The sequence below is a fragment of the Oryctolagus cuniculus genome, chromosome 2, assembly GCF_051225735.1.
Source record: "Oryctolagus cuniculus isolate XC-2025 breed Fujian yellow rabbit chromosome 2, ASM5122573v1, whole genome shotgun sequence".
Classification (NCBI taxonomy): Eukaryota; Metazoa; Chordata; class Mammalia; order Lagomorpha; family Leporidae; genus Oryctolagus; species Oryctolagus cuniculus.
The window spans coordinates 67302381-67328797 of NC_142868.1; the positions used below are offsets into that span (position 1 = coordinate 67302381).

Sequence of the window (26417 nt, forward strand, 5' to 3'; positions counted from 1 at the left end):
CTGCAGATAGCTCTTTTATTTGCCGATTTTATTTCCTTTGGGAAAATTACAAAGGGTGGGATGGCTGGGTCCTATGGTAGGACTATATTCAGATTTCTGACATACCTCCAAATTGTCTTCCATGCTAGCTTTACCAGTTTTCATTCCCACCAACAGTGGATTAGGGTACCTTTTTCCCTACATCCTCACCAGCATTTGTTGTTTGTTGATTTCTGTGTGAAAGCCATTCTAGCTGGGGTGAGGTGAAAACTCATTGTGGTTTTGATTTGCATTTCCCTGATGGTTAGTGATCCTGAACATTTTTGCATGTGTCTGTTGGCCATTTGGATTTCCTCTTTGAAAAATGTCTGTTTAATGGGGCCGGCACTGTGGCAGAGCAGGTAAACACCCCGGCCTGAAGTGCTGGCATCCCATATGGGTGCGTGTTCTAGTCCCGGCTGCTCCTCTTCCAATGCAGCTCTCTGCTGTGGCCTAGGATAGCAGTAGAAGATGGCCCAAGTCCTTGGGCCCCTGCACCCATGTGGGAGACCCGAAAGAAGCTGCTGGCTCCTGGCTTCAGATCAGTGCCACTCTGGGCATTGCGGCCATCTGGAGAGTAAACCATTGGATGGAAGATCACTCTCTATCTGCCTCTCTGCCTCTCTTCTCTGTATATCCCTGACTTTTGAATAAATAAATAATTCTTAAAAAAAAAAGAAAAATGTCTGTCTAAGTCCTTGGCCCTTCTCTTAAGTGGGTTGTTTGTTTTGTTGTTGTGGAGTTTTTGATCTCTTTTTAGATTCTGAATATTAATCCTTTATCAGTTGCATAGTTTGTGAATAATTTCTCCCATTCTGTCGTTTGCCTCTTCACTTTCCTGACTGTTCCTTTTGCCTTTCAGAAACTTCTCAATTTGATGTAATCCTAGTTGTTAATTTTGGCTTTGGCTGCCTGTGCCTCTCGGGTCTTTTCCAAGAAGTCTTTGTGCCAATATCTTGCAGGAATTCTCCAATGTTCTCTAATAATTTGATGGTGTTAGGACGTAGGCTTAGATCTTTAATCCATGTTGAGTGAATATTTGTGTAAGGTGTAAGGTAGCGGTCTTGCTTCATTCTTCTGCATGTGGGAATCTAGTTTTCCCAGCACCATTTGTAGAATAGACTGTCCTTACTCCAGGAATTGGTTTTAGCTCCTTGATCAAATATTATAAGTTGGCTGTAGATGTTTGGATTGATTTCTGCTCTGTTCCATTGGTTTATCCATCTGTTTTTGTACAAGTCCCAGGCTGTTTTGATTATAACTGCCCTGTAGTATGTCTTAAAATCTGGTATTGTGATGCTTCCGGCTTTGATTTGTTGTGTAAAATTGCTTTAGCTATTCGAGGTCTCCTGTGTCTCCATATGAATTTCAGCACCATTTTTTCTAAATCTGAGAAGAATGTCTTTGGTGTTTTGATTGATATCACATTGAATCTGTACCTTGCTTTTGGGAGATTGGACATTTTGATGATATTCATTCCTCCAATCCATGAACATGGAAGAATTTTCCATTTTTCTTTTTGTGTCTTCTTCTATTTCTTTAAGGTTTTGTAATTCTCATTGTAGAGATCTTTAACTTCATTGGGTAAGTTTATTCCAAAGTATTTGATGGTTTTTGTAACTATTGTGAATGTGATTAATCTTGAAGTTCATTCTCAGCTGTGGCATTGTCTGTGTATACAAAGGCTGTTGATTTTTGTATACTGATTTTATATCTTGCTACTTTACTAAACTCTTCTATGAGTTCCAATAGCCTCTTAGTGGAGTTTTTGTATCCTCTATATAAAGAATCATGTCTTATGCAAAGAGGGATAGTTTGACTTCCTTCTTCCCAATTTGCATCCCTTTGATTTCATTTTCTTGCCTAATGGATCTGGCAAAAAACTTCTAGTACTATATTGAATAGCAGTAGTGAGAGTTGCCATCCCTGTCTGGTACCAGATCTCACTGGGAATGCTTCCAACGTTTCCCCATTTAATAGAATGTTGGCTGTGGGTTTTGTCGCTCCCCCTCTTCGTGGAGGAACGACACAGGACCCTGCGCTGTTCTTTCGTCTGCTCGGCCCTCCCCGGGTTTGCTGCTGGTTCTTCCCGGGTTGGCTACTATCCCTTCCACCTCCGTGGAAGGGCAGTTCCCCCTGGCCACATTCCCCACTTCCGCAGGGGAGCGGCACACCACCGGCCGGCTTTCTCGGGGGGCTGCACAGGTGTTCCCTCAGATGTTCCCCTTAGATGTTCCTCATAGATGTTCCTGGTGCATGCCGTCTCTCTCCTCCTTTATAGTCCTCCTCCGCCAATCCTAACTCGGCTGCCCACACGCCGAGTACGCTGCTCTCCAATCAGGAGCAAGTCCTACAGTTTATTGATTGAACTGGAGGCAGCTGTGCAGAAGCTGTTTACTTCTCTCCCAGCGCCATATTGTGGGAGAGCAGATGCATAGAATAAGTCTTAATTCCAGTAACTTAGTCCAGTCCGGATTGCTCCCCACAGATCCCCCTTTCTTTTTATTTTTGGCGTTGATACGCGCCTGTCTTCGGTGTCCCGCGGCACACACTCTGCTCTGCTTGCTAGAGTTGCCACAGGTTCTTACAAGTCCTATCAATCAGGCAAACCGAATCCAAGCCTTCTCATTGCCGTATTGTGGGGGAGACTTATTAGTGTTGGTTCGTGCCTATCTTCGGTGACCTGCAGCTCATACTCTGGTCGAGCTGCCTGCTGGTGCTTACCGCCTTAATCAGGCAGACCGAATCCAAGCCTTCTCATTGCCATGTTGAGGGGAGGCCTTTCTATTTCTCTGTTTCTCTATCTCCGGGCATTCCTATTTCTCCTATTTTACTTCTATCTACCAGCATTCCTATTTCTCTCATTTTACTTCTAAACTTCTGTTTCTCTTATCCCCGAGGTTTCCCGGCGCCCGCCTGAGGCTGCTTCTCAGCACCTCGCCCCGCGGCAGCTTCACGGCTCTGCGCGGCTTCCCGGCGCCTCGCCCCACCGGCGCCCGCCCCGCGGCGGCTTCACAGCTCTGCGCGGCTTCCCGGCGCCTCGCCCCGCCGGCGCCCGCCCCGCGGCGGCTTCCCGGCTTTGCGCCGCTTCAGCCCGCGCTTCTCTCATCTGCGCGGCTCGGCTTCGCGCGCACACTCCGCGGTCTCCACGCACTTCGCGCCCGCACCACGGCCTCGCGCCAGTCCTGCGTTCCCTATCTATTCACGCCCTGTGCTCTCTCTGCACGCGGCAGCTTCCGCGAATGTTTCCGCCACCACCGGCATTCAGTCCAAGTTCCCCGGACTAACCTGGCGAATTTCAACCTGGCGGCCCACGTCTCTGCCTCTGGTTCCGGATCTTCGCCTCTTGCTCCCCGGGGTGACTTGAAGAATTCCAAGGTGGCTTATGTCTCCGCCTTGGCCTGCACTCGCGGCTTCATCCTCCCTAACATTTTTCTCTACCCGGTATGTTTCTTTAAGTTTTCTTCCAACAATATTCCTCTCATTTCTCCTGGCTACTCCCCACAGTCCGTATCCGAGTCCAAGCCTCCTCCAGGTTTCACTTTCGCTTTCAATCTCCTAGCTTCCCCGCCATAGTCCGCATCCGAGTCTATGAAAGCTTTCACTTTCGCTTTCAATCCTAACTTCTTTCCCACAGTCCATATCCAAGTCTATGCCTAGGCTTTCAATAGCTTCTTCCGGCACCTTTCTCGTCCGGCTTTCCCCTAGGCTCTTCGCTAGTCTCTCTCTCCGGTTTTTTCCTGCTTCTTCCCGTTTCTTCCCTCCTATGTTTCATATCCGTCCTAGGTTTCTTATCCGTCCTAGGTTTCCTAATCCGTCCTAGGTTTCCTATCCGAGTCACGGCACCATTATGTCGCTCCCCCTCTTCGTGGAGGAGCAACACAGGACCCTGCGCTGTTCTTTCGTCTGCTCGGCCCTCCCCGGGTTTGCTGCTGGTTCTTCCCGGGTTGGCTACTATCCCTTCCACCTCCGTGGAAGGGCAGTTCCCCCTGGCCACATTCCCCACTTCCGCAGGGGAGCGGCACACCGCCGGCCGGCTTTCTCGGGGGGCTGCACAGGTGTTCCCTCAGATGTTCCCCTTAGATGTTCCTCATAGATGTTCCTGGTGCATGCCGTCTCTCTCCTCCTTTATAGTCCTCCTCCGCCAATCCTAACTCGGCTGCCCACACGCCGAGTACGCTGCTCTCCAATCAGGAGCAAGTCCTACAGTTTATTGATTGAACTGGAGGCAGCTGTGCAGAAGCTGTTTACTTCTCTCCCAGCGCCATATTGTGGGAGAGCAGATGCATAGAATAAGTCTTAATTCCAGTAACTTAGTCCAGTCCGGATTGCTCCCCACAGGTTTTTCATAAATTGCTTTGATTGTATTGAGGAATGTTATTTCTATACCCAATTTGCTTAGAGTTTTCATCATGAAAGGAAATTGTATTTTGTCAAATGCTTACTCTGCATCTGTTGAGATAATCATGTGGGGTTTTTCTTTTTCAGCAGTTTGTTAATGTGGTGTATCACATTGATTGATTTGCGAATGTTGAATCATCCCCGCATACCAGGGATAAATCCCATTTGGTCTGGGTGGGTGATCTTTTCATGTGTTGTTGGATTTGATTGGCTAGAATTTTGTTGAGGATTTTTGTGTCTACGTTTATCAGGGAAATTGGTTTGTAATTCTCTTTCTCGGTTGCGTCTTTTTCAGGTTTATGAATGAAGGTGATGTTGGCTTTGTAGAAAGAATTTGGGAGGATTCCCTCTCTTTCAGTTGTTCTGAATAACTTGAGAGGAATTGGAATTTGTTCTTCTTAAATGTCTGGTAGAATTCAGCATTGAAGCCATCCAGTCCTGGGCTTTTCTTTGTTTGCCTGTGTTATGGGTCTATTTAGGTTTTCTATGTCTTTATGGCTCAATTTAGGTAGATTGTATGTGTCCATGAATCTATTTCTTCTTGGCATATAGCTCTTTGTAATAATTTTTGATGATTCTTTTTATTTCTTTGGTGTCTATTGTTACATTTCCTTTTTAATCTCTAATTTTACTGATTTTGTTCTTCTCTGTCGTCTTTTTGGTTAATTAGGCCACTGGTGTGTCACTTTTGTTTATTTTTCAAAAAACCAGCTCTTCCTTTTGCTGATCTTTTGTTATGTTTTTTTTTTTGGATTCAATTTTGTTGATTTCTTCTCTAATTTTAATTATTTCTTTTCTCCTAGTAGTTTTGGGCTTGGTTTATTCTTGTTTTTCTAGATCCTTGAGATGCATGAATAGCTCATTTATTTGGTGCTTTTGCAATTTTTTTAAAGATTTATATTATTTAATTGAAAAGTTTCAGAGAGGTAGAGACAGGAGAGAGGTCTTCTATCCGCTGGTTCAATCCTCAGATGGCAGCAACTGCCAGAGCTGCACTGATCCAAAACCAGGAGCCAGGAGCTTCTTCCAGGTCTCCCATGTGGGTACAGGGGCCCAAGTATTTGGGCCATCCTCCACTGCTTTTCCAGGCCATAGCAGAGAGTTGTATCAGAAGATGAGCAGTTGGGTCTTGAACTGGCATCCATATGGGATGTTGGCGCTTCAGGCCAGGACTTTAACTGACTGAGCAACAGCACTGACCTCCAATTTCTTGCTGTTGACACCTATTGCTATAAACATTCTTCTTTTCACTGCTTTTGCTGTATCATGGAAGTTTTGATATGTTTTGTTGTCATCTGCATTCGTTTCCAGAAATTTTTTTATTTTTTTTTTATGTCTTCTATGACCCACTTCTCATTCAGGAGCATGTTTTTCAGTCTCCATGCATTTGCATATGCTCTAGAAATTCCTGAGTTGCTGATTTCCAACCTCATTCCATTGTGGTCCAATAAGATTCATGGTATGATTCAGTTTTTGAATTTGCTGAAACTTGCTTATGGCCTAGTATATGGTCAATCCTAGAGAAAGATCCATGCACTGCTGAGAAGAATGTGTATTCTGGAATTGTAGGGTGAAAAGTTCTGTAGTTATCTGTTAGTTCCATTTGGTCTATAGTTAGATTAATTCTGCTGTGTTCTTGTTGATTTTCCATCTGGTTGATCTGTCCATTGCTGAAAGTGGAGCTTTGCAGTCCTCCAATACTATTGTATTTGAGTATAAGTCTCCCTTTAAATCTCTTAATATTTCTTTTAATTGGCCAGGTTCCCTGTAATTAGGTGCATACACGTTTATAATAGTTACATCTCCCTGTTGATTTGATCCCTTAAACATTATATAATACCCTTCTTTGACTCTTTTAGCAGTTTTTCTGTTAAAGTTAATATTTTTCTGATATTAAGATGGCTATACCAGCTCTTTTTTGGTTTCTTTTGGCAAGGAATATCTTCTTTCATCCTTTCACTTTCAGTCTGCATATATCTTTGTTGGTGAGATATGTTTCTTATAGGCAGAAAATACATGGGTTTTATTTTTTAATCCAGTCAGCCAGTCTGGTCTTTTTTAAAATTTTATTATTATTATTATTATTTGAAAGACAGAGTTAGACAGTGAGAGAGAGAGACAGAGAGAAAGGTCTTCCTTTTCCTTTGGTTCACCCCCAAATGGCCGCTATGGCTGCACGTTGTGCCGATTTGAAGCCAGGAGCCAGGTGCTCCTCCTGGTCTTCCATGTGGGTGCAGGGACCCAAGCCCTTGGGCCATCCTCCACTGTACTCCCGGGCCACAGCAGAGAGCTGAACTGGAAGAGGAGCAACAGGGACAGATCCAGCACCCCGACTGGGACTAGAACCCGGTGTGCTGGCGCCGCAGGCGGAGGATTAGCCTAGTGAATTGCAGTGCTGGCAAGTCTAGTCTTTTGACTATGGAGTTGAGGCCGTTTACAATCAAGGGGAGTATTGATAAGTAATGACTTTGCCCTGCTATTTTTCCAAAAATATTCCTAATTTTTACTTTGAACTTCCTTTGATCTTTTACTGAGAGATTTTATTCCTTTACCTTCTTTTGTAGTGATGACCATGTTTCTGTGTGCAGCACATCAGTAAGCATCTTTTGTAGGGCTAGATGGGTGATGACAAATTCTTTCCATTTCATTTTTTGTTTTAAAAGATTTATTGATTTATTTGAAAACCAGAGTAACACAGAGATAGGAGAGACAGAGAGAGGTCTACCATCAGCTTGTTCATTTCCAATTGGCCACAACAGGCGGAACTGTGATGATCCGAGGCCAGGAGCCAGGAGCTTCTTCCAGGTCTCCCATGTGGGTGCAGGGGCCCAAGCACTTGGGCCATCTTCTGCTGCTTTCCCAGGCATAGCAGAGAGCTGGATCAGAAGTGGAGCAACTGGGTCTGGAAACAATGTCCGGGATGCCAGCACTGCAGGCGGCTGCTACACCACAGAGCTGTCCCCTCAATTTCTATTTGTTATGGAAATTCTTTATTTCACATTCATTCATAAATGAGAGCTTTGCAGGGTATAATATTCTGGGATGACAGTTTTTTCTTTTTCTGTTAATCTTGGACTATATCTTACCACTCTCTCCTAGCCTGTAGTGTTTCTGATGAGAAGTCTGCTGTGAGTCTAATTGGAGATCCCCTGAAAGTAATCTGGCATTTCTCTCATGCACATTTTAGAATCTTCTCTTTATGTCATTTGGACTTGGGTAGCTTCTATTTCTTTCCCAGGCCATAGCAGAGAGCTGGATCAGAAGAGGAGCAGCTGGGACAAGAACCGGCACCCACATGGGATGCCATTGCTGCAGGCCAGGGCTTTAACCTGCTGTGTCACAGCGCAGGCCCTGATACAGGCCTATATTGTACAGTGTTCAATATCTACCCTCATTTTGGTGAAAACATTCAAAATCCTCTCTCCTAGCTTTTTAAAAAACATATTATACATACTCAAGACATGCCTATTTGAAGATTAGTGTTTGAAGATACTGTAATTAAGTATTTTAAAATTTTACTGTGTATTTTGTTATACTTTACTCACAGTTCAAGCAAAAATATTGATGATCAGTGAATTGTTTTTAAGTCTACATGATTATGTGAACTAATGACCTATAGTTTAATTTGATTTTTCTCTGTGTGAAGCCATTCTATCCTTCAAGATTAAAAAGTCATATTGACATTTTGGCTTAAAGTTGAATTAAATATATAATTTATTTGCAGAGTATTGAACTTTGTAATACTGAGTCATCCCAAATAACAGCATGATATATTTGTCTTATTGTAAAGCTTTTATTTAAAAAGCAGTATTTTATTCAGTAAAGTTTTTATATGTCTTCCATTAAAAGTTCTGCTGCATATTTCCCAGAGATTATAGGATATATTGGATTTTTATGATTATTGGGAATTATTGTACAGATGGAAAACAGTACATGACATTAAGTTTGACGTAATACACGGAGGCCTTTTTAAAATAACTGGGGTGGGACACAGAACACTTAGAAGTTTGGCCATCGTGTACCAAGTCTCTCATTGAACAAATAAGAATAAAAGTATTCTGCATAATTCTGTTTGTTTTGCTAAAGGAAAGAAGAAAAGAATTTGAGCAAAATCTCCGAAAATCAGGTCTTGAATTGGAAATTGAAGACAAGAGGGTAAGTTTCAATATATATTTATACCTGAATCTTATTTTGTAAAATTTTTATTTATTTAAATATTGTTTGAGATAGAGCACTCTTATCCGCAATGAAGCCAGATAATCCAGACCACAATCCAGGCCAGACTCACACCATGGTCTTCCTCTGGCTATATCAACACAGTCCAAGTCTTCCACATAAGTGGCAAGTGGGATCTCACTCACAGAGATCTTTCATTTAGGGTGGTGGTTGTTGTTGTGTTGTGTTTTTTTTTTTTTTTTTTTTTTTTTGCCAGAGTGTCTTGCCTTTCCATGCCTGAGAAACTCTGATGGGTTTCTTAGCCAGATCCAAATGCCTTAAGGGCTGATTCTGAGGCCAGAATGCTGTTTAGGACACCTTTCATTCTATGATTCTGCTGTGTAGCCTGCTTCCCATGTTGGATCGTTTTCTCCTTTTTAATTCTATCAGTATTCGCAGACACTGGTCTTGTTTATGTGATCCTTTGACACTTAATCCTATCATTATGATCAATTATGAACTTAAACTGATTACTTTGACTAGTGAGATGGCATTGGTACATGCCAGCTTGATGGGATTGAGTTGGAATCCCCTGGCATGTTTCTAGCTCTACCATTAGGAGTAAGTCTGAGAGAGCATGTGCCGAACTGTACTGGTCGTCCCTCTCTCAGTCCCACTCTTATATTTAACAGGGGCCACTTTTCAGTTAAATTTAAACACCTAAGAATAATTATGTGTTAATCAAAGAGTTCAACCAATAATATTAATTAGAAAAACATACTAAAAGGGATAGAGTATTAAGTTGTTCCTCGACAGTTAGGACAAGGGCTGATCAAGTCATTGTTTCTCATAGTGTCCATTTCCCTTCTACAGGTTTCCTTTTAGGTGCTCAGTTAGTTGTCACAGATCAGGGAGAACCTATGATATATGTCCCTTTGGGACTGGCTTAATTCACTCAGCATGATGTTTTCCAAATTCCACCATCTTGTTGCAAATGACTGGATTTCATTTTTTTAGTGCTCTTTAGTATTCTATAGAGCACATATCCCATAATTTCTTTATCTAGTCTTCTGTTGATGGGCATTTAGGTTGATTCCAGGTCTTAGCTATTGTGAATTGAGTTACAATAAACATTGAGGTGAAGACAGCTCTTTTATTTGCCAATTTAATTTCCTTTGGGTAAATTCCAAGGAGTGGGATGGCTGGATCATGTGGAAGGGCTATATTCAGGTTTCTGAGAAATCTCCAAACTGACTCACATAGTGGCTTTACCAGTTTGCATTCCCACCAACAGTGGGTTAGTGTCCCTTTTTCCCCACATCCTCGCCAGCACCTGTTGTTTCTTGATTTCTATATTTAAGCCATTCTAACTGGGGTGAGGTGAACTTGTGGTTTTGATTTGCATTTCCCTGATTGCTAGTGATCCTGAATATTTTTTATGTGTCTGTTGGACATTTGGATTTCCTCTTTTGAAAAATGTCTAGCGCAGTTCTGGCTGTTGCCTCTTCCAGCCAATTTGGGAGTAAACAATCGGAAGGAATTCCTCTCTCTCTCTCTGCCTCTCCTCTCTCTGTGTAACTCTCACTCTCAAATAAAAAATAAATAAATTTATATAAAAAAAGAAATGTCTATTTAGGTCCTGGTCCAATCTCTTAAGTGGATTGTTAGTTTTTTTTTGTTGTGGAGTTTCTTGATCTCTTTTTAGATTCTGTTATTAATCCTTTATCAGTTGCATAGTTTGCACATATTTTTTCCCACTCTGTCCATTGCCTTTTCACATTGCTGACTATTTCTTTTGCGGTACAGAAACTTCTCAATTTGATGTAATCCCAGTTGTTAATTCTGGCTTTGACAGCCTGTGCCTCTGGGGTCTTTTCCAAGAAGTCTTTTCCTGTGCCTTTATCTTGTAGGGTTTCTCAATGTTCTCTAATAATTTGATGATATCGGATCGTAGAATTAGCTCTTTAATCCATGTTGAGTGTATTTTTGTGTAAGGTGTAAGGTAGGGGTCTTGCTTCAGCGTACTTTGGATCCCCTAAAGGATCATATCATCGGTAAAGAAGCATAGTTTGAATTCTTCCTTTCCAACTTGTATCCCTTTAATTTCTTTTTCTTGCCTAATGGCGCTGGCTAAAACTTCCAGAACTATATTGAATAGCAGTGGTGAGAGTGGGCATCCCTGTCTGGTACCAGATCTCAGTGGAAAGCTTCCAACTTTTCCCCATTCAGTAGTATGCTGGCCATGATTTTTTCATAAATTGCATTGATTGCATTGAGGATTGTTCCTTCTATACCCAGTTTGCTTAGAGTTTTCATCATGAAAGGGTGTTGAATTTTCTCAGATGCTTTCTCTGCATCTATTGAAATAATCATATTGTTTTTCTTCTGCAGTCTGTTAATGTGGTGTATCACATTGATTGATTTGCAAACATTGAACCATCCCTGCATACCAGGGATAAATCCCACTTGGTCTGGGTGGATGATCTTTCTGATGTGTTGTTGCATTGTATTGGTCAGAATTTTATTGAGGATTTTGCGTCTATGTTCATCAGGGAAATTGGTCTGTAATTATCCTTCTCTGCTGCATCCTTTTCAAGTTTAGGTTAAGGTGATGCTCATAAAAAGCATTTTGGAGGATTCCCTCTCTTTCAGTTGTTCTGAATAGTTAGAGAAGAATTGGAATTAGTTCTCCTTTAAATGTCTGGCAGAATTCAGCATTGAAGCCTCTGGTCCTGGGCTTTTCTTTGTTGAGAGGTACCTTTAAAATTATTTTTTTTTAGCAGGCAGAGTTAGACAGTGAGAGAGAGAGAGACAGAAAGAAAGGTCTTCTTTCCATTGGTTCACCCCTGAAATGGCAGCTACGGCTGGTCACTGCGGCTGGCTCACTGCTTGATCGAAGACAGGAGCCTGGTGCTTCCTCTTCATCTCCCATATGGGTACATGGCCCATGCACTTGGGCTGTGCTCCACTGCCTTCCAGGGCTAGAGGAGAGCTGGACTGGAAGAGAAGCAACTGGGACAGAATCCGGTGCCCCAACCTGGACTAGAACCTGGGGTGCAGGCGCTGCAGGCAGAGGACTAGCCAAATGAGCTGCGGCGCAGGCCAGGATGGCCTTTATTACTGATTCAATTTCTGTCTCAATTGTGGGTCTGTTTAGGTTGTCTTCATAGTTCAATTTAGGTATGTTGTATTTGTCCAGTAATCTAACATATCTGATAGATTTCCCTGTTTGCTGGCATACAACTCTTTGTAGTAATTTCTGGTGTTTGTTGTTACAGTCCCTTTTTCATATTTGATTTTATTTATTTGGTACTTCTCTCTCCTTTTTTTTAATTAGTTGTGTCCATGGAGTGTCAACTGTTTATTTTTTCAAAAAACTCACTCTTCATTTGGCTGATCTTTTGTAATGTTTTTTTTTCATACTCAATTCTGTTGATTTCTTCTGTAATTGTAATTATTTCTCTTCTCCCACTAGTTTTGCGTCTGGTTTGCTGCAGCTTTTCTAGATCCTTGAGATGCATTGATAGCTCATTTATTTGGTGCCTTTCCAGTTTTTTGATATAGGCACCTATTGCTATAAACTTTCCTCTTAACACTGCTTTTGCTGTATCCCGTAAGTTTTGATATGTTGTGTTGTTATCTTCATTTGCTTCCAGAAAGTTTTTGATTTCTCTTTTGATTTCTTCTGTGACCTGTTCTTCATTCAGGAGCATATTGTTCGGTCTCCATGTGTTTGCATATGCTCTAAGGATTCCTGAGTTGCTAAGTTCCAGCTTCATTCCATTGTCCTCTAAGAAAACTGCATGGTATGATTTCGATTCTTTGGAATTAGCTGAGACTTGCTTTATGGCCTAGTCAATCCTAGAGTAGGTTCCATGTACTGCTGAGAAGAATGTGTATTCTTCAAGTGTAGATATCTGTTAGATCCATTTAGGCTATAGTGTCAATTAAATCTGCTGTTTCCTTGCTGATTTTCTGTTTAGTTGATCTGTCCTTAGCTGAAAGTGGAGTATTGAAGTCCCCCAATGATATTGTATTGGAGTCTAAGTCTCCCTTTAAGGTCCTTAGCATATCTTTTAAATAACCGGTGCCCTATTATTATGTCCATACAGGTTTATAATAGTTACATCTTCCTGTTGAATTGATCCTTTAATCATTATATAGTGCCCTTCTTTGTCTCTCTTAACAGTGTTAGTGTTACAATTTATTTTTTCTGATATTAATATGGCCATACCAGCTCTTTTTTGGTTTCTGTTGGCGTGGAATATCTTTTTCCACCCTTTGACTTTCAGTCTGCATGCACTTTTCTAGGAAAGATGTATTTCTTGTAGGCAAAAAATAGATGGGTTTTGTTCCTTAATCCATTCATCCAGTCTGTGTCTTTTAACTGGAGAGTTGAGGCCATTTATATCCAATGCGACTATTGATAAGTAGTGACTTTTCCCTGCCACTTTTCCAAATGTATTTCTAATATATGCTTTGAACTTGTGATCTTTTACTGAGAGATTTTCTTCCTTTACCTTCTTTCATGTGATGACCATGTTTCTGTGTGTAACACATCTTTAAGCATCTTTTGCAGGGCTGGATGAGTGGTGACAAATTCTTTCAATTTCTGTTTGCTATGAAAGGTCTTTATTTCACCTTCATTCACAAATGAGAGCTTTGCAGGATATAATATTCTGGCAGTTTTTTTCTCTTAGTACTTGGGCTATGTCTCACCATTCCCTCCTGTCCTGTAGGGTTTGATAAGTCTGCTGTGAGTCTCATTGGAGATCCTCTGAGAGTAATTTCTCTCTTGTACATTTTAGAATCTTTTCTTTATGTTTCATTGTGGTGAGTTTGATTACAATGTGTCATGGCGAGGATCTCTTCTGGTCATGTTTAATGGGAGTTCTGTGTGCTCCCTGTACTTGGATGTCTTTTTATTTCTCCAAAGACGGGAATTTTTCTGCTTGTATCTCTCTAAAAAGGCCTTCTACTCCTTTCTCTCTCTCCATGCCTTCAGAACGTCTAAAACCTGAATGTTGGGTTTTTTAATAGTATCCTGTAGATTCCCAACCATATTTTTTAGATTTCTAATTTCCTCTTCTTTTCTTTGGTTTGACTGTATGCTTTCCTGTGCTCTGTCTTCTAAGTCCGATATTCTCTCTTCTGCCACACTGATTCTGTTTTTAAGGTTCTCAACTGTGTTTTTTATTTGTTCTATTGAATTCCTCATTCCATTTTGATTCCTCCTTAAGATTTCATTTTCATAAGAGAGATTTTCTTTCATGTCCCGCATGGATTTCAGTATTTCATGCATTTGTGTTTTTTTAATGATTCTTTTTATTTATTTATTTATTTGACAGATAGAATGAGACAGTGAGAGATACAGAGAGAAAGGTCTTCCTTCCATTGGTTCACCCCCCAAATGTCTGCCGTGAACAGAGCTACACAGATCTGAAGTCAGGAGCCAGGTACTTCTTCCTGGTCTCCGACACAGGTGCAGGCACCTAAGCACTTGGGCCATCCTCCACTGCTTTCCAGGGCCACAGCAGAGAGTTGGCATGGAAGAGGAGCAACAGAGACTAGAAGCCAGCACCCTTATGTGATGCTGGCACCACAGGCAGAGGATTAACCAAGTGAGCCACGGTGCAGGCCCTCATGCATTTGTTTTTGATTACTTCTATATATTCTTATCATAAATTTTTTTGAGTTCTATTTCTTTCATTTCTTCTATCTCATTGTCTTCATAATCTTGTATTAATTATCATGTTCTTTTGGGAGCGTCATGTTGTCTTCCTTGTTCTTGTCCCCTCAGTTGTTGCATTTGTTGTTTGCCATTTGTGGAGATACTTGTTATTTTCTTTTTTTTTTTCCACTGTGGCTACTTTTTTCATTTTATTATGACTCTTAAGATAAAAAGGGGACTGTCTGCTTTCAGTGACTCTCTAGAGTCTTGTGGTGGGTTTGGCCAGAGAGCTCTTCTCTTCAGTTCTTCAGGGTTAAGGGTGTGCTTAAGGTGACAAACCCAGGTTGGGTGTGATAAATCAATCTCTCTCTCTCTCTCTCTCTCTCTCTGTTTTTAATCAGAAGGGAAGTAATTCCACTCAGCTGAGCTCTTCTTCTCGATGGCGATCAGTGCCTGAGCACTAGCCCCAATGGGAATAATATTCGTCTGCTCTGTACCAAGGATCACACAAAGGATCTCTGCAGTCCTCAGTGTAAGCTCAGATCCTCCTGCAGTGTCTCTCACTGAGTAGCCAAGGCCGCTCGAGTTTGTGGCGTCTCCCACTGAGAGTACTCACATCTCAGCCACACTGTGAGTTCTCTCACACACTCTCATTTTTTTTTTCCTTTTTTCACAGTCCCAGTTCATGAGCTCCACTCATTCACTAGGTCTTGGTCTCCAGATTTCTGAGGTATCTCCATGCTGTCTTTCACAGTGGTTACAACCAGTTTACATTCCCACCAATGGTGGACCAAGATATCTTTTTCCCCACATCCTCACCAGCTTTTTTCATTTGTTAATTTCTGTTTCATGGCCATTCTAACTGGAGTGAGGCTAAACCTTATTGTGGTTTTGATTTGCATTTCCTCGATGGCTAGTGATCCTGAGCATTTTCTCAAGTGTTTATTGGCCATGTGAATTTCCTCTGTTGAAAAATGCCTATCAAAGTCTTTGGCCCATTTCTTAAATGGATTGTTTGTTTTATTTTGTTTTAAATTTCTTGAGCTCTTTATAGATTCTGGATATTAACCCTTTATTAGTTGTGTAGTTTGCAAATATCTTCTCACATTCTGTTGGTTGCCTCTTCACTTTGCCGAGTGTTTCTTTTGCATTGTATAAGCTTCTTGATGGAATCCCATTTGTCAATTTTGGCTTTGATTGGCTGTGCTGTGAGGTCTTTTCCAAGAAGTCTTGCATATCCCAATGTCTTGCAGAGTTTCTCTAATGTTCATTAATGAGTTGATTGTATTGAGTTGTAGATTTAGTTCTTTGATCAATTTTAAGTGGTATCCTGTCACAGCCAGTTGATATACATACACACAAAGGCTTCCATGGCTTCGGCTGGAGCCCAAAATGTCACTTCCCTTTTCCAGCTGGGTGCTGACCACTTTTGTAGAGAAGATGGGATAAGATAAATGTGCCCCTTTTACTTCTGCTGGGTCTGCAAGTACCTTAGGTCTCCAGGCCAGACTCACACCATGCTCGTCTTCTGGCTATATCAATACAGGTTATCGCAGTTTGGTCTCACCTCCATCTCTAAGCTGCTACCCCACTCTGACTCTTGGCTGCTTAGTGTGTTGTGTCCATTTTCATGCTGTGTGCCTGCAGCTTCCACATAGGCCCATGGCATTCCTCTTCCCTCTGTAGAAACTCCATTTTTGTGTTCTCTGATTCTCCCATTACAGCACACTTCCTACGCTATTTTTTGTTTGTTTGTTTTGCTATTGATCCCTATCCTAGCACAGCACATTGTTCCCTTCTGCCACCTTGGAGTCTCATGAATTTCTCTTTCTCTCTCTTTCTGTTTCTCCTTCATACATACACACACACATGCACACATATACATATATATTATATGTACCTATGCCCTTGTTTATGTAAGCATACGTTTTGAGAATTTGGTTTCCTAAAAGTTTTGCTGAAAAAATTTCAATTAACTGAAAATACTTGTACATGTTTGAGATTTTGTAAAATTTTATTTCTTTTCCTCAATCATCTCAATAACAAATATTTCAGGAAGCTTTGTGTTCTTTTTCCTCTTTTTACAATGCAGGACTCTGAAGATGGAAGGACTTACTTTGTCAAGATCCATGCTCCTTGGGAGGTATTAGTTACTTATGCTGAAGTATTGGGAATCAAAATGCCTATTAAGGAGAGTGATGTTCCCCAAAATGAGGACACTCCATTGACCTATATGCTTTCGGCTGTGAAACTTCCAGCGAGTGTGAAGTATCCTCATCCTGAATATTTCGCTGCCCAGTTCAGCAGACATCGTCAAGAGCTCTTCCTCATTGATGATCCATCAACTTTCTTTCCATCCTCGGCAAGAAACAGAATTGTAGGTAGAGAAACCTTCGGGCACATTCCTTCAAATGTTGTGTGTGTGCCTTTGTGTCCTTGTGTACAGGTGTGTGTATAATACAATGTCTGCAAGGTGTTCCTTTGTAGAATATGAGCACTTCATGGTGTTGGGTGAGTTTGAAAGTTTGTTTGGACCCTAAAACCCATTATCATCCCTACCTCTCAAATTGTTTTTTTTTAAAAAATGAGTGGTTGACAGTGTGGATATAGTAAAGATACAGGGTTCATGCAATACTCAGAAAAGCACCTAATTTTGAGAAGCAGAAGACATTTATTTTGTACATTTTTAATGAAATAGTTCTATAATCATAGAGGTTACTTGTAAAATTCAGTATACAGTAAGGACGGTTTCAATCATTCCCAATAAAATGGGAATAACTAAATTTTTATATGTGGATAGAATTTGTGAAACCTGAGAAATCTTTTCCCCTCTTTTAAAACCATTTTCAGTCTTTGAATCATTATTTCCTCTACATTTGTAGTCCTAGAATGTTTAACTTTCCCATTAGAACCTTGCCTCCTAAAGAATCATGGTTTCTGTGTGGCCATTTCTTTGTGTTTTGTGTTTAGACAGGAATAATATCTATTTCATTGATTACCCTGAAAATTAAATAATTCAAAAAATTGAAGGAGTTAAATTGTGCCAGGCATATAATAAGTGTTCAGTAAGTGTGAGATACTATCATTCTAATTGCTCTGACTTTAGATGAAAACTTTAGATTCTGTATTGCTTTTACACTTTCTATCTACTGCTTATTAATATAGTCACTATGGGTCAGCGGTCATAGACCCCTTTCTCTTCCTGAGCAAGTTAAGAGGCAAGATTATATTTTTCCCACATCTAAAATAAATATTTTTAAAATTCACTGGCAGGAGTACTAAAAATATAATTCCTAGAACATAGGCTTTTATTATAATATAAATGCACAAATGAAAAATACTGTCCCATTGCTTTCTAGGATTAAAAAGCAAAAGAAAAAAAAAACCTACAAGACAACCTTTAGGAAATAAAGAGCATATGACAGGGAACCAGAGAAGTTGTTTTGAGTCACAATCCTGCTACTTTCTAAATAAGATAATTTCTCTTGAAATAAACAAAATAATGTGGGTATTACTATGGAATCCAAATGAAAGCATGTATGTGAAGCACTCTGCAAATTTTAAGGTATTTTGGAGATACTTGGTACATTAAAAAGTTGCTAATACAAAGCAAGAAATTAGGAATTTGCTCAGTATTAGAAATGTCAGTATTTGTTTACTTTTACTTACTCTTTGTAAACAGTCAAATACCTTAGGGTAATTAGCAGCAAAGCACAATAATTTCTCCTCCTTCATGGTGGAGTGATAAAAATCTTGCTCTGTTGAGGAAGTTATTTTACAGATTTGCATATTAAAAGCCCCTTCTTTCCTACCCTCCTCCCAAACACTGTAGTATATGTATGTACAAATCAAATAGTATTACAAGAACATCTCACATCAGGATAGAATTTCATACTTTTCAGAGCATCTTCAGAGCCATCATGACACTGGAAGCTCACAGTATATACTATATATTTTACTTTTACATATGTGAGCATGTATGTCTGCATATCAAACATATAGATGCATATATGAAAGATATTTTGTGTCACATCTTTTGTTGTGGACAAAGTCCAGACTTTCAAATATGAACCAAGCTCTAGATTTATCCAGCTGTAAAGAGGGAAAAAGCTCATGCTTTCAGTAGGAGACTAAAATTTAACATATGGCCAAGAAATTTGTATATAAAAGAGGAACAGTAAAACACATCTGATCACTTGAATAACAAGACTCTGGACAGAGAACTGGTTCTTAGTTCACACTGAAGCTGAAGTTTCAGTCCACCTATAATGAAATATTTTCCATTGCACTAATAATGCCTTACATGTATTCATGTCATTATCTTTTCAGTCTAAATAGTATTTCACAGTTTGACATTTTATGAGTGCACTCCTTCCAATATAGATGCTTTTTGATAGTTTTTTAAATTATTTTCAATTTGGGGCTTTTAACATATTCTAATTCATACATCCAAATATCTACAAATCATCTTATATGTTCTTATGACAAGCACTGTATTTGCACTGCCTAAAGCCAAACTTTTTAGCTCTTCTCTCTTGACTGTCACCATCAAAAAATAGACAAAAACCATCTCTTTTTCCCTCTCTCCCATCCTCTTTCAATCTGTGTCCATGCCTGTGTCTGTATCTGTATCTGTGTCTCTGTCTTTATCTCTGTCTCTGTCTCTCTTCATTCAGCACTTCCATTAAAGCATCAGAAAGAAACCTAAGATTTCTTTACACTACCAATTTGTCTCAGCCATGTTCAATCCATCAGTAGCTTCTATTAATGTAAATATCTAAATCCTAAATATCTCTTGAATCCATATTCTTTCAGTTCCATCCCCACTATTAGCAAATTTTCCAAAAACTTATAGCCATCATTAAAGAGATCTACCACAATGTTTTTTTAATGAGTCTCCATACCGATTTTTTGCTACCTCTAATATATGTGAATGACATATGCAAAACCTTCAAACCTCTTCTTTTTTTTTCCTTTCTTCTTTTCTTCTTCCTTCCTTTTTCTCTTTCCCTCCCCTCCTTCCTCCTTTCCTTCCATCTCTCTTTCTCTCTCTCCTTCTTTATTTCTTTTGTAAGATTTATCTATTTGAAAGGTATATTTTCAAAGACAGTGAAGAGAGAAGAGAAGAGAGATCTGTCCACTGGTTTACTCCCCAGATGCCACAATACCTGGGATTGGGCCATGTTAAAGTCAGGAGAAAAGGAACTCCATCCATGTTTCCTACATGGGTGCAGGGACCCAAGAATTTGGACCGTATTCCACTGCTTTCCCAGACACATTAGCAAGGAGCTGGACTGGAAGTGGAGTAAGCCAGGAGTCAAACCCATGCTCTTAGGAGAAGCTGACATTGTTAACCAGTGGCCTAACATGCTGTGCTGCAACACTGGCCCCAGCATCAATACTTCTTTTACAGTATAGATCAGTGTTTTTAATGTGGCTGAGAACTACATGATTTCCTTCAGAGGAATTACAATATACATAGGTATATAATTTGTATGCATATGCTGATTTTATTTCCTTATGGTAAATTCCCAGGAATGGGATGGCGGTGTCATGGTAAGGCTATATTCAATTTTTTTAAAAGATTATTTATTTGAGAGGTAGAGTTATAGACAGTGAGAGGGAGAGACAGAGAGAAAGGTCTTCCATCTGCTGGTTCACTCCACAGATGGCCGCAACTCCTGGACGTAGGCCCATCAGGAGCCAGGAGCTTCCACATCTCCCATGTGGGTGCAGGGACCCAAGCCCTTGGGCCATCTTCTGCTGCTTTCCCAGGCCATAGCAGAGAGCTGGATGGGAAGAGGAGCAGCTGGGACTAGAATCAATGCCCACGTGGGATGCTGGCACTGCAGACAGAGGATTAACCTACCTTGCCACAGTGCCAGCCCCAATATATTCAGATTTCTGAGGTATCTCCATACTGTCTTCCACAGTGGATGTACCAGCTTACATTCCCACTGACAGTGGATTAGGATATCTTTTCCCCTACATCCTCACCATTATTTATTCTTTGTTGATTTCTGTATGAAATCCATTCTAACTGGGGTGAGGTGAAACCTCATTGTGCTTTTGATTGCATTTCCCTGATGGTTAGTGATCCTGAGAATTTTTTCAAGTGATAGTTGGCCATTTGAATTGCCTCTTCTGAAAAATGCCTGATAAAATCATTTGCCCATTTTTAAATTGGATGGTTTGTTTTATTGCTCTTGAGTTTCTTGGGCTCTTTTTAGATTCTGTGTATTAATCATATATCAGTTGCCTAGTTTGTAAATATTTTCTTCCATTCTGTTGGTTGCCTCTTTGCTTTGCTGCGTGTGTGTTTTACAGTCCAGAAAATTTTCAATTTGATATAATCCCATTTGTCAATTTTGGCATTGATGCCTGTGCTTCTGGGGCCTTTTCCAAGAAGTCTTTGCCTATGCCAGTGTCTTGCACAGTTTACCCAATTGTCTCTAATAATTTGATGGTATTGGGTCATAAATTTAGCCTTTGAGCCATTTTGAGTGGATTTTTGTATAAGGTGTAACGTAGGGGTCTTGTTTCATACTTCTGGATTTGGAGATCCACTTTTCCCAGCACCATTTGTTAGAGAGACTGTTCTTGTTCCAGGGATTGATTTTAGCTCTTTTGTCAAAGGTAAGTTGGTAGTAGATGCATGGATTGATTGCTGGAGTTTCTATTCTGTTCCACTGGTCTACATGTCTATTTTTTTGCCAGTAACAGACTATTTTGATTATAACTGCCCTGTAGTATGTCTTGAAATCTGGTATTCAGATGCCTCAGCTTTGTTTTTGTTGTATAAGATTGCTTTAGTTATTCAAGGTCTCCTCTGTTTCCATATGAATTTCAGGATTGTTTTTTCTAGATCTGAAAAGAATGTCCTTGGTATTTTGATCGAGATCACATTGAATCTGTAAATTGCTTTCAGTAGTATGGAATTCTTTTAAAAAATATTTTTTCATTTTATTTGAAATGCAGAGTTACAGAGAGACAGAGGCAGAGGGGGGAGGGAGAGGGGGGTCCTCCATCCACCAGTTCTCTCCTCAGACAACCCCAGTAGTATGTATATTTTAATGATATTGATTCTTCCAGCCCATGAACATGGAAGATTTTTCCACTTTTTGGTGTCTTCTATTTCTTTCTTTAATGCATTATAATTTTCATCATAGAAAGCTTTGATGCCCTTGGTTAAATTTATTCTAAGGTTTTCAATTTTTTTTTTGTAGCTATTGTGACTGGGATTATTTTAGAGGTTCTTTCTCAGCTATGGCATTGTCTGTATAGAAAAACTATTGATTTTTGTGTGTTAATTTTATATCCTGCCACTTTACCAAATTCTTATGAGTTCCAATAGTCTCTTAGTTGTTTCTTTTGGATCCCATATATATGGAATCATGTCATCTGTAAATAGCGATCATTTGACTTCCTCCTTCCCAATTTATTTCCCTTTGCTTTCTTTTTCTTGTCTAATGGCTCTGGCTAAAACTTCCAGGACTATATCGAATAGCAGTGGTGAGAGTGGGCATCCTTATCTGGTTCCAGATCTTAGTTGATATGCTTCCAACATTTTCCCACTCAGTTAGATGCTGGCCATAGGTTTGACATAAATTTCCATGATTGTGTTGAGGAATGATCATTCTATCCCCAATTTGCTTATGGTTTTCATCATGAAAGGATGTTGTATTTTATCAGATGTTTCTCTGCATCTGTTGAGATAATCATATGGTTTTTGTTCTTCAGTTTGTTAAGGTGATGTATCACATTGATTGATTTGTGAAGACTGAATCATCCCTGTGTACCAGAGATAAATATCATTTGATCCAGTGAGTGATATTTTTGATGTGCTATTGGATTCGATTGGCTAAGATTTTGTTGAGGATTTTTGCATCTATGTTCATTAGGGAAATTCATCTATAGTTTTCTTTTTCTGTTGTATCTTTTTCAGGTTTAGAAATTAAGGTGATGCTGGCTTCATAGAAGGAGTTTGGGAGGTTCCCCCCTTCAATTGTTTTGAATGACTTAAGAACTGAAATTAGTTCTTTTTTTAAATATCTGGTAGAATTCAGCAGTGAATCCATCCAGTTCTTAACCTCTCTTTGTTGGGAGTGTCTTTATCACTGATTCATTTTCCATCTTGGTTATTGGGCTTTTTATGTCTTATGTGTCTTCATGACTCAATTTTGGTAGCATCTATGTGTCCATTGTTTTTCTCCTAATTTTCCTAATTTGTTAGCATGAAGCTCTTTGTAGTAATTCCTGATGATTCTTTTTATTTCTGTGGTACCTGTTGTTACATTTTTTTATCTCTGCTTTTATTGATTTGGATCTTCTCCCTCTTTTTTTTGTTATTTGGGCAAATGGTTTATCCATCTTGTTTATATTTTCAAAAAACAGGTCTTTGTTTTGCTGATCTTTTGTATTTTTTTTTAATTTTTTCCCTAATTTTAATCATTTCTTAAGTCCTACTAGTGTTGGGTTTGATTTTCTGTTGTTTTTCTACTTACTTGAGATGCATTGATAGCTCATTTATTTGATGCCTTTCCAATTTCTTGATGTAGGTACCAACTGGTATAAACTTTCCTCTTAAGACTACTTTTGCTGTATCCCATAAGTTTTGATATGTTTCCAAAATTTTTTAATTCTCTTTTTATTTCTTCTATGACCCACTGTTCATTCAGGAGTATCTTGTTCAGTTTCCATGTGTTTGCATATGTTCCACAGATTCTTGAGTTGCTGATCTCCATCTTCATTCCATTGTGGTCAGAGAAGATACATGATATGATTTTGAATTTTTTGAATTTGCTGAGACTTGCTTTATGGCCTAGAATGTGATAAATGGTAGAGAAAGTGTTTCATGCACTGGTGAAAAGAATGTGCATTCTGCAGCTATAGGATGCAAAGTTCTGTAGGTATCTATGAGGTCCATTTGGACTATAGTATCAATAACTCTGTTGTTTCCTTGCTGAAAATTTGTCTGATTTGTCACTGCTGAAAGTGGGATATTCAAATCCCCCAATACTGTTATATTGAAGGCTATGTCTCCCTTTAAATACCTTAACATTTTTTTATAGCCAGGTGCACTGTAATTAGGTGCATATAAATTTATTATAGTCACATCTTCCTATTAAATTGGCAATTAATCATTACCTAGTACCCTTCTTAGTCTCTTTGAACAGTTTTTGTGTTAAAGTCTATTTTGTATTATGTTAGGATGGCTAAACCAGGTCTTCTTTAGTTTCAGTTAGCATGGAATATCTTTTTCCATCCTTCAACTTTCAGTCTGTGTGTATCTTTGTTGGTGAGATGTGTTTCTTGTAGGCAACAAATAGATAGATCTTGTTTATTCATTCTTTCAGCCAGTCTGTATCATTTACTGGAAAGTTGAGGCCATTTACATGAAAGATGACTATTTTTTTAAAGATTTATTTATTTATTTGAAAGGCAGAGTTACACAGAAAGAGAAGGAGAGGTAGAGAGAGTCTTCCATCCACTGTTTCACTCCCCAGTTGGCTGCCTTGGCCAGAGCTGCAGTGATCTAAAGCCAGGAGCTAGGAGCTTCTTCCAGGTCTCCCATGCAGGTACAGGGGCCCAAGGACTTTGTATCTTCTACTGCTTTCCCAGGCCACAGCAGAGCACTGGATTGAAAGTTGAGCTTTGAGCTGCTGAGACTTAAACTGGCACTCATATGGGATGCCGGCACTGCAGGAGGCAGCTTTACCTGCTACGCCACAGCTCCAGCCCCGATCAAGGTGACTATTGATAATTAACAATTTGTCCCTGCCATTTGTGCATTAATATTCCTATTGTTTACTTTGGATTTCCTTTGTACCTTTACTTGGAGATTTTCTGCCTTCACATTCTTTAATATTGATGATCATATTTCTGTGTTTGCGTATAGCACATCCTTAAACATCTTTTGTAAGGCTGGAAGAATGGTGACAAATTCTTTTTTTTAAGATTTACTTATTTGAAAGTCAGAGGAACACTGAGAGAAAAGGAGAGACAGAGACAGAGGTCTTCCAAACCGCTGGTTCTCTTCCCAATTGGCCACAACAACCGGAGCTGCGCTAATCTGAAGCCAGGAGCCAGGATTTTCTTCCGGGTCTCCCACGTGGGTGCAGGGGCCCAAGGACTTGAGCCAGTTTGTACTGCTTTCCTGGGCCATAACAGAGAGCTGGATAGGAAGTGGAGCATCCTGTACTCAAACTGGCACCCATGTTGAATGCTGACACTGTGGGTGGCGGTTTTGTCTACTATGCCGCAGTGCCAACCCCAACAAATTCTTTCAATTTCTGTTTGTGGTAAAGAGTCTTTATTTACCCTTTATTCAAAAATCAGAACTTTGCTGGCTATAGTATTCTGGGTTGGCAGGTTTTTTTTTTTTTCCCTGTTAAACTTGCAAACTTGCACTATATCTCACCATTATCTCCTAGCCTATAGGGTTTCTGATAAGAAGTCCGGAGCCAGGAGCTTCTTTCCAGGTCTCCCACATGGGGAACAAGTTCCCCGGGAGTTTGGGCCATCTTCCACTACTTTACCTGGTGCATTAGCAGGGGAGTGGAATGGAAGTGAAGCAGCCAGGACTTGAACCAGAGCTCACTTGGGATGCTGGCACCACCAGCTGCGGCTTAACCTGCTATGCTACAGCACTGGCCCTGATCATTTCCTTTGGTACAGATGTTTCTAATTTTAATGTAATTCATGTAAATAAGTCTTTGTTTTATGAGTAATATTCTTGATCTTTACCTGCCACCAAGGTCCTGCAGTTTATTTCCTGTGTTATCTTCCAGACGTTGCACTATTTTATTTTTCACATAGATTATTATCTTCCTGGATTTAATTTTGGTGCAAGGTACAATATAGAAGTCAGTTGTTTTCCCATATATATAGTCAGTGACCTTCACCAATTATTGAAAACATTCAATTATTAAATAAACTTTTTTTTTAAAAAAAGGAAAATATTATTTGAAAAGCAGAGTTATAGAGAGGCAGAGAGAGAGAGATCTTCCATCTGCTGGTTCTCTCCCCAAATGGCTGCAATTGCCAGAGCTGAGCTGATCTGAAGCCAGGAGCCAGGAGCTTCCTCCAGGTCTCCCACATGGGTGCAGGGGCCCACAGACTTGGGCCATCTTCCACTGCTTTCCCAGGTGCATTAGCAGGAAGGTGGATCAGAAATGGAGTAGTCAAGACTTGAAACAATGCCCATATGAGATGCTGGCACTGCAAGCTGGGTCTTTAACTCACTGCCCCACAGTGCTGTCCCCTGTTAATATTTTCTTTCAGTGGCACCCTTGTCACAACTTAATTATGTATATATATATATGTATATATATATATGTATTTTTACTTCTAGACTCAACCCTGATGCTTTGATTTCTTTGTCTAATTTTGTGTCACTTCTGACAATATTGAACTTTACCTGAGCTCTGTAGCCCAGAAACACAGGGACAGAGGAATCCTGCATGCTTCTCTTTCTCAGAAATAGTTTATTGCAAAGAACAATTCTTCCCCAGATGACTTAGATAATACTCACCTTGCCAGTTTGACTTGAGAGCACTAATTGCCACATATTCATCCTAAATGCACCTGCTAATTGAAGTGTCTATCTGTTATTTAAATACCTTTATAAAAAATTAGACTTCTTATACTTCTGTGCTAAGAGCCAGGTACCCAGGCAAAACTTCTGCAGAGCCTGGGAGATTGGGCTGCTTTCTTCATTGCTTAACTTCCAATGAAATGGCTCCAAAAGAACTTAAGGAAAAACTTTGATTTTTAAAGCAGGTGAGAATCCTATTTACTTTTTAAATAGTATTTTATATAGGTACATATATTACACGTACACACATTTGTATGAATCTGAAAAGGATAGAAAAGAGTTTGTCACTACAATTTCTCTAATGGAAATGCTTCAAGGAAAGTGAGGTAGGGGAAATATCTTTCCCACACTTACCCTTACAATCTCACCTTTTTGTTATTTCAGACACACTCCCTCCAAATTTCCATTTGTGTTACAGAGGTGTTTAGCTGAAATATTTATCTGAATCGAACCATCAAAAGCAAGTATTTATTAACTGACTTGATCAATTTAATTAAGCTTGTCTCCTCCCACAAGAACCTGAACTTTGAACCTTCAGCCACCCAAAGTGGCATGCAGAATAGCTGCTCCTTAGCT

General features: G+C 39.9%; 1 protein-coding gene across 1 annotated transcript in view; it reads left to right on the forward strand.

Moving 5' to 3' along the window:
* Positions 1-26417, forward strand: part of LOC149127791 (uncharacterized) — a 67335-nt gene that overhangs the window by 32691 nt on the left and 8227 nt on the right. Inside the window, exons 4-5 of the mRNA XM_089327004.1 lie at positions 8506-8574; positions 16338-16622. Of these exons, the coding sequence (XP_089183130.1) occupies positions 8506-8574; positions 16338-16622 (354 nt within the window). The remainder of the gene's footprint in view (positions 1-8505; positions 8575-16337; positions 16623-26417) is intronic.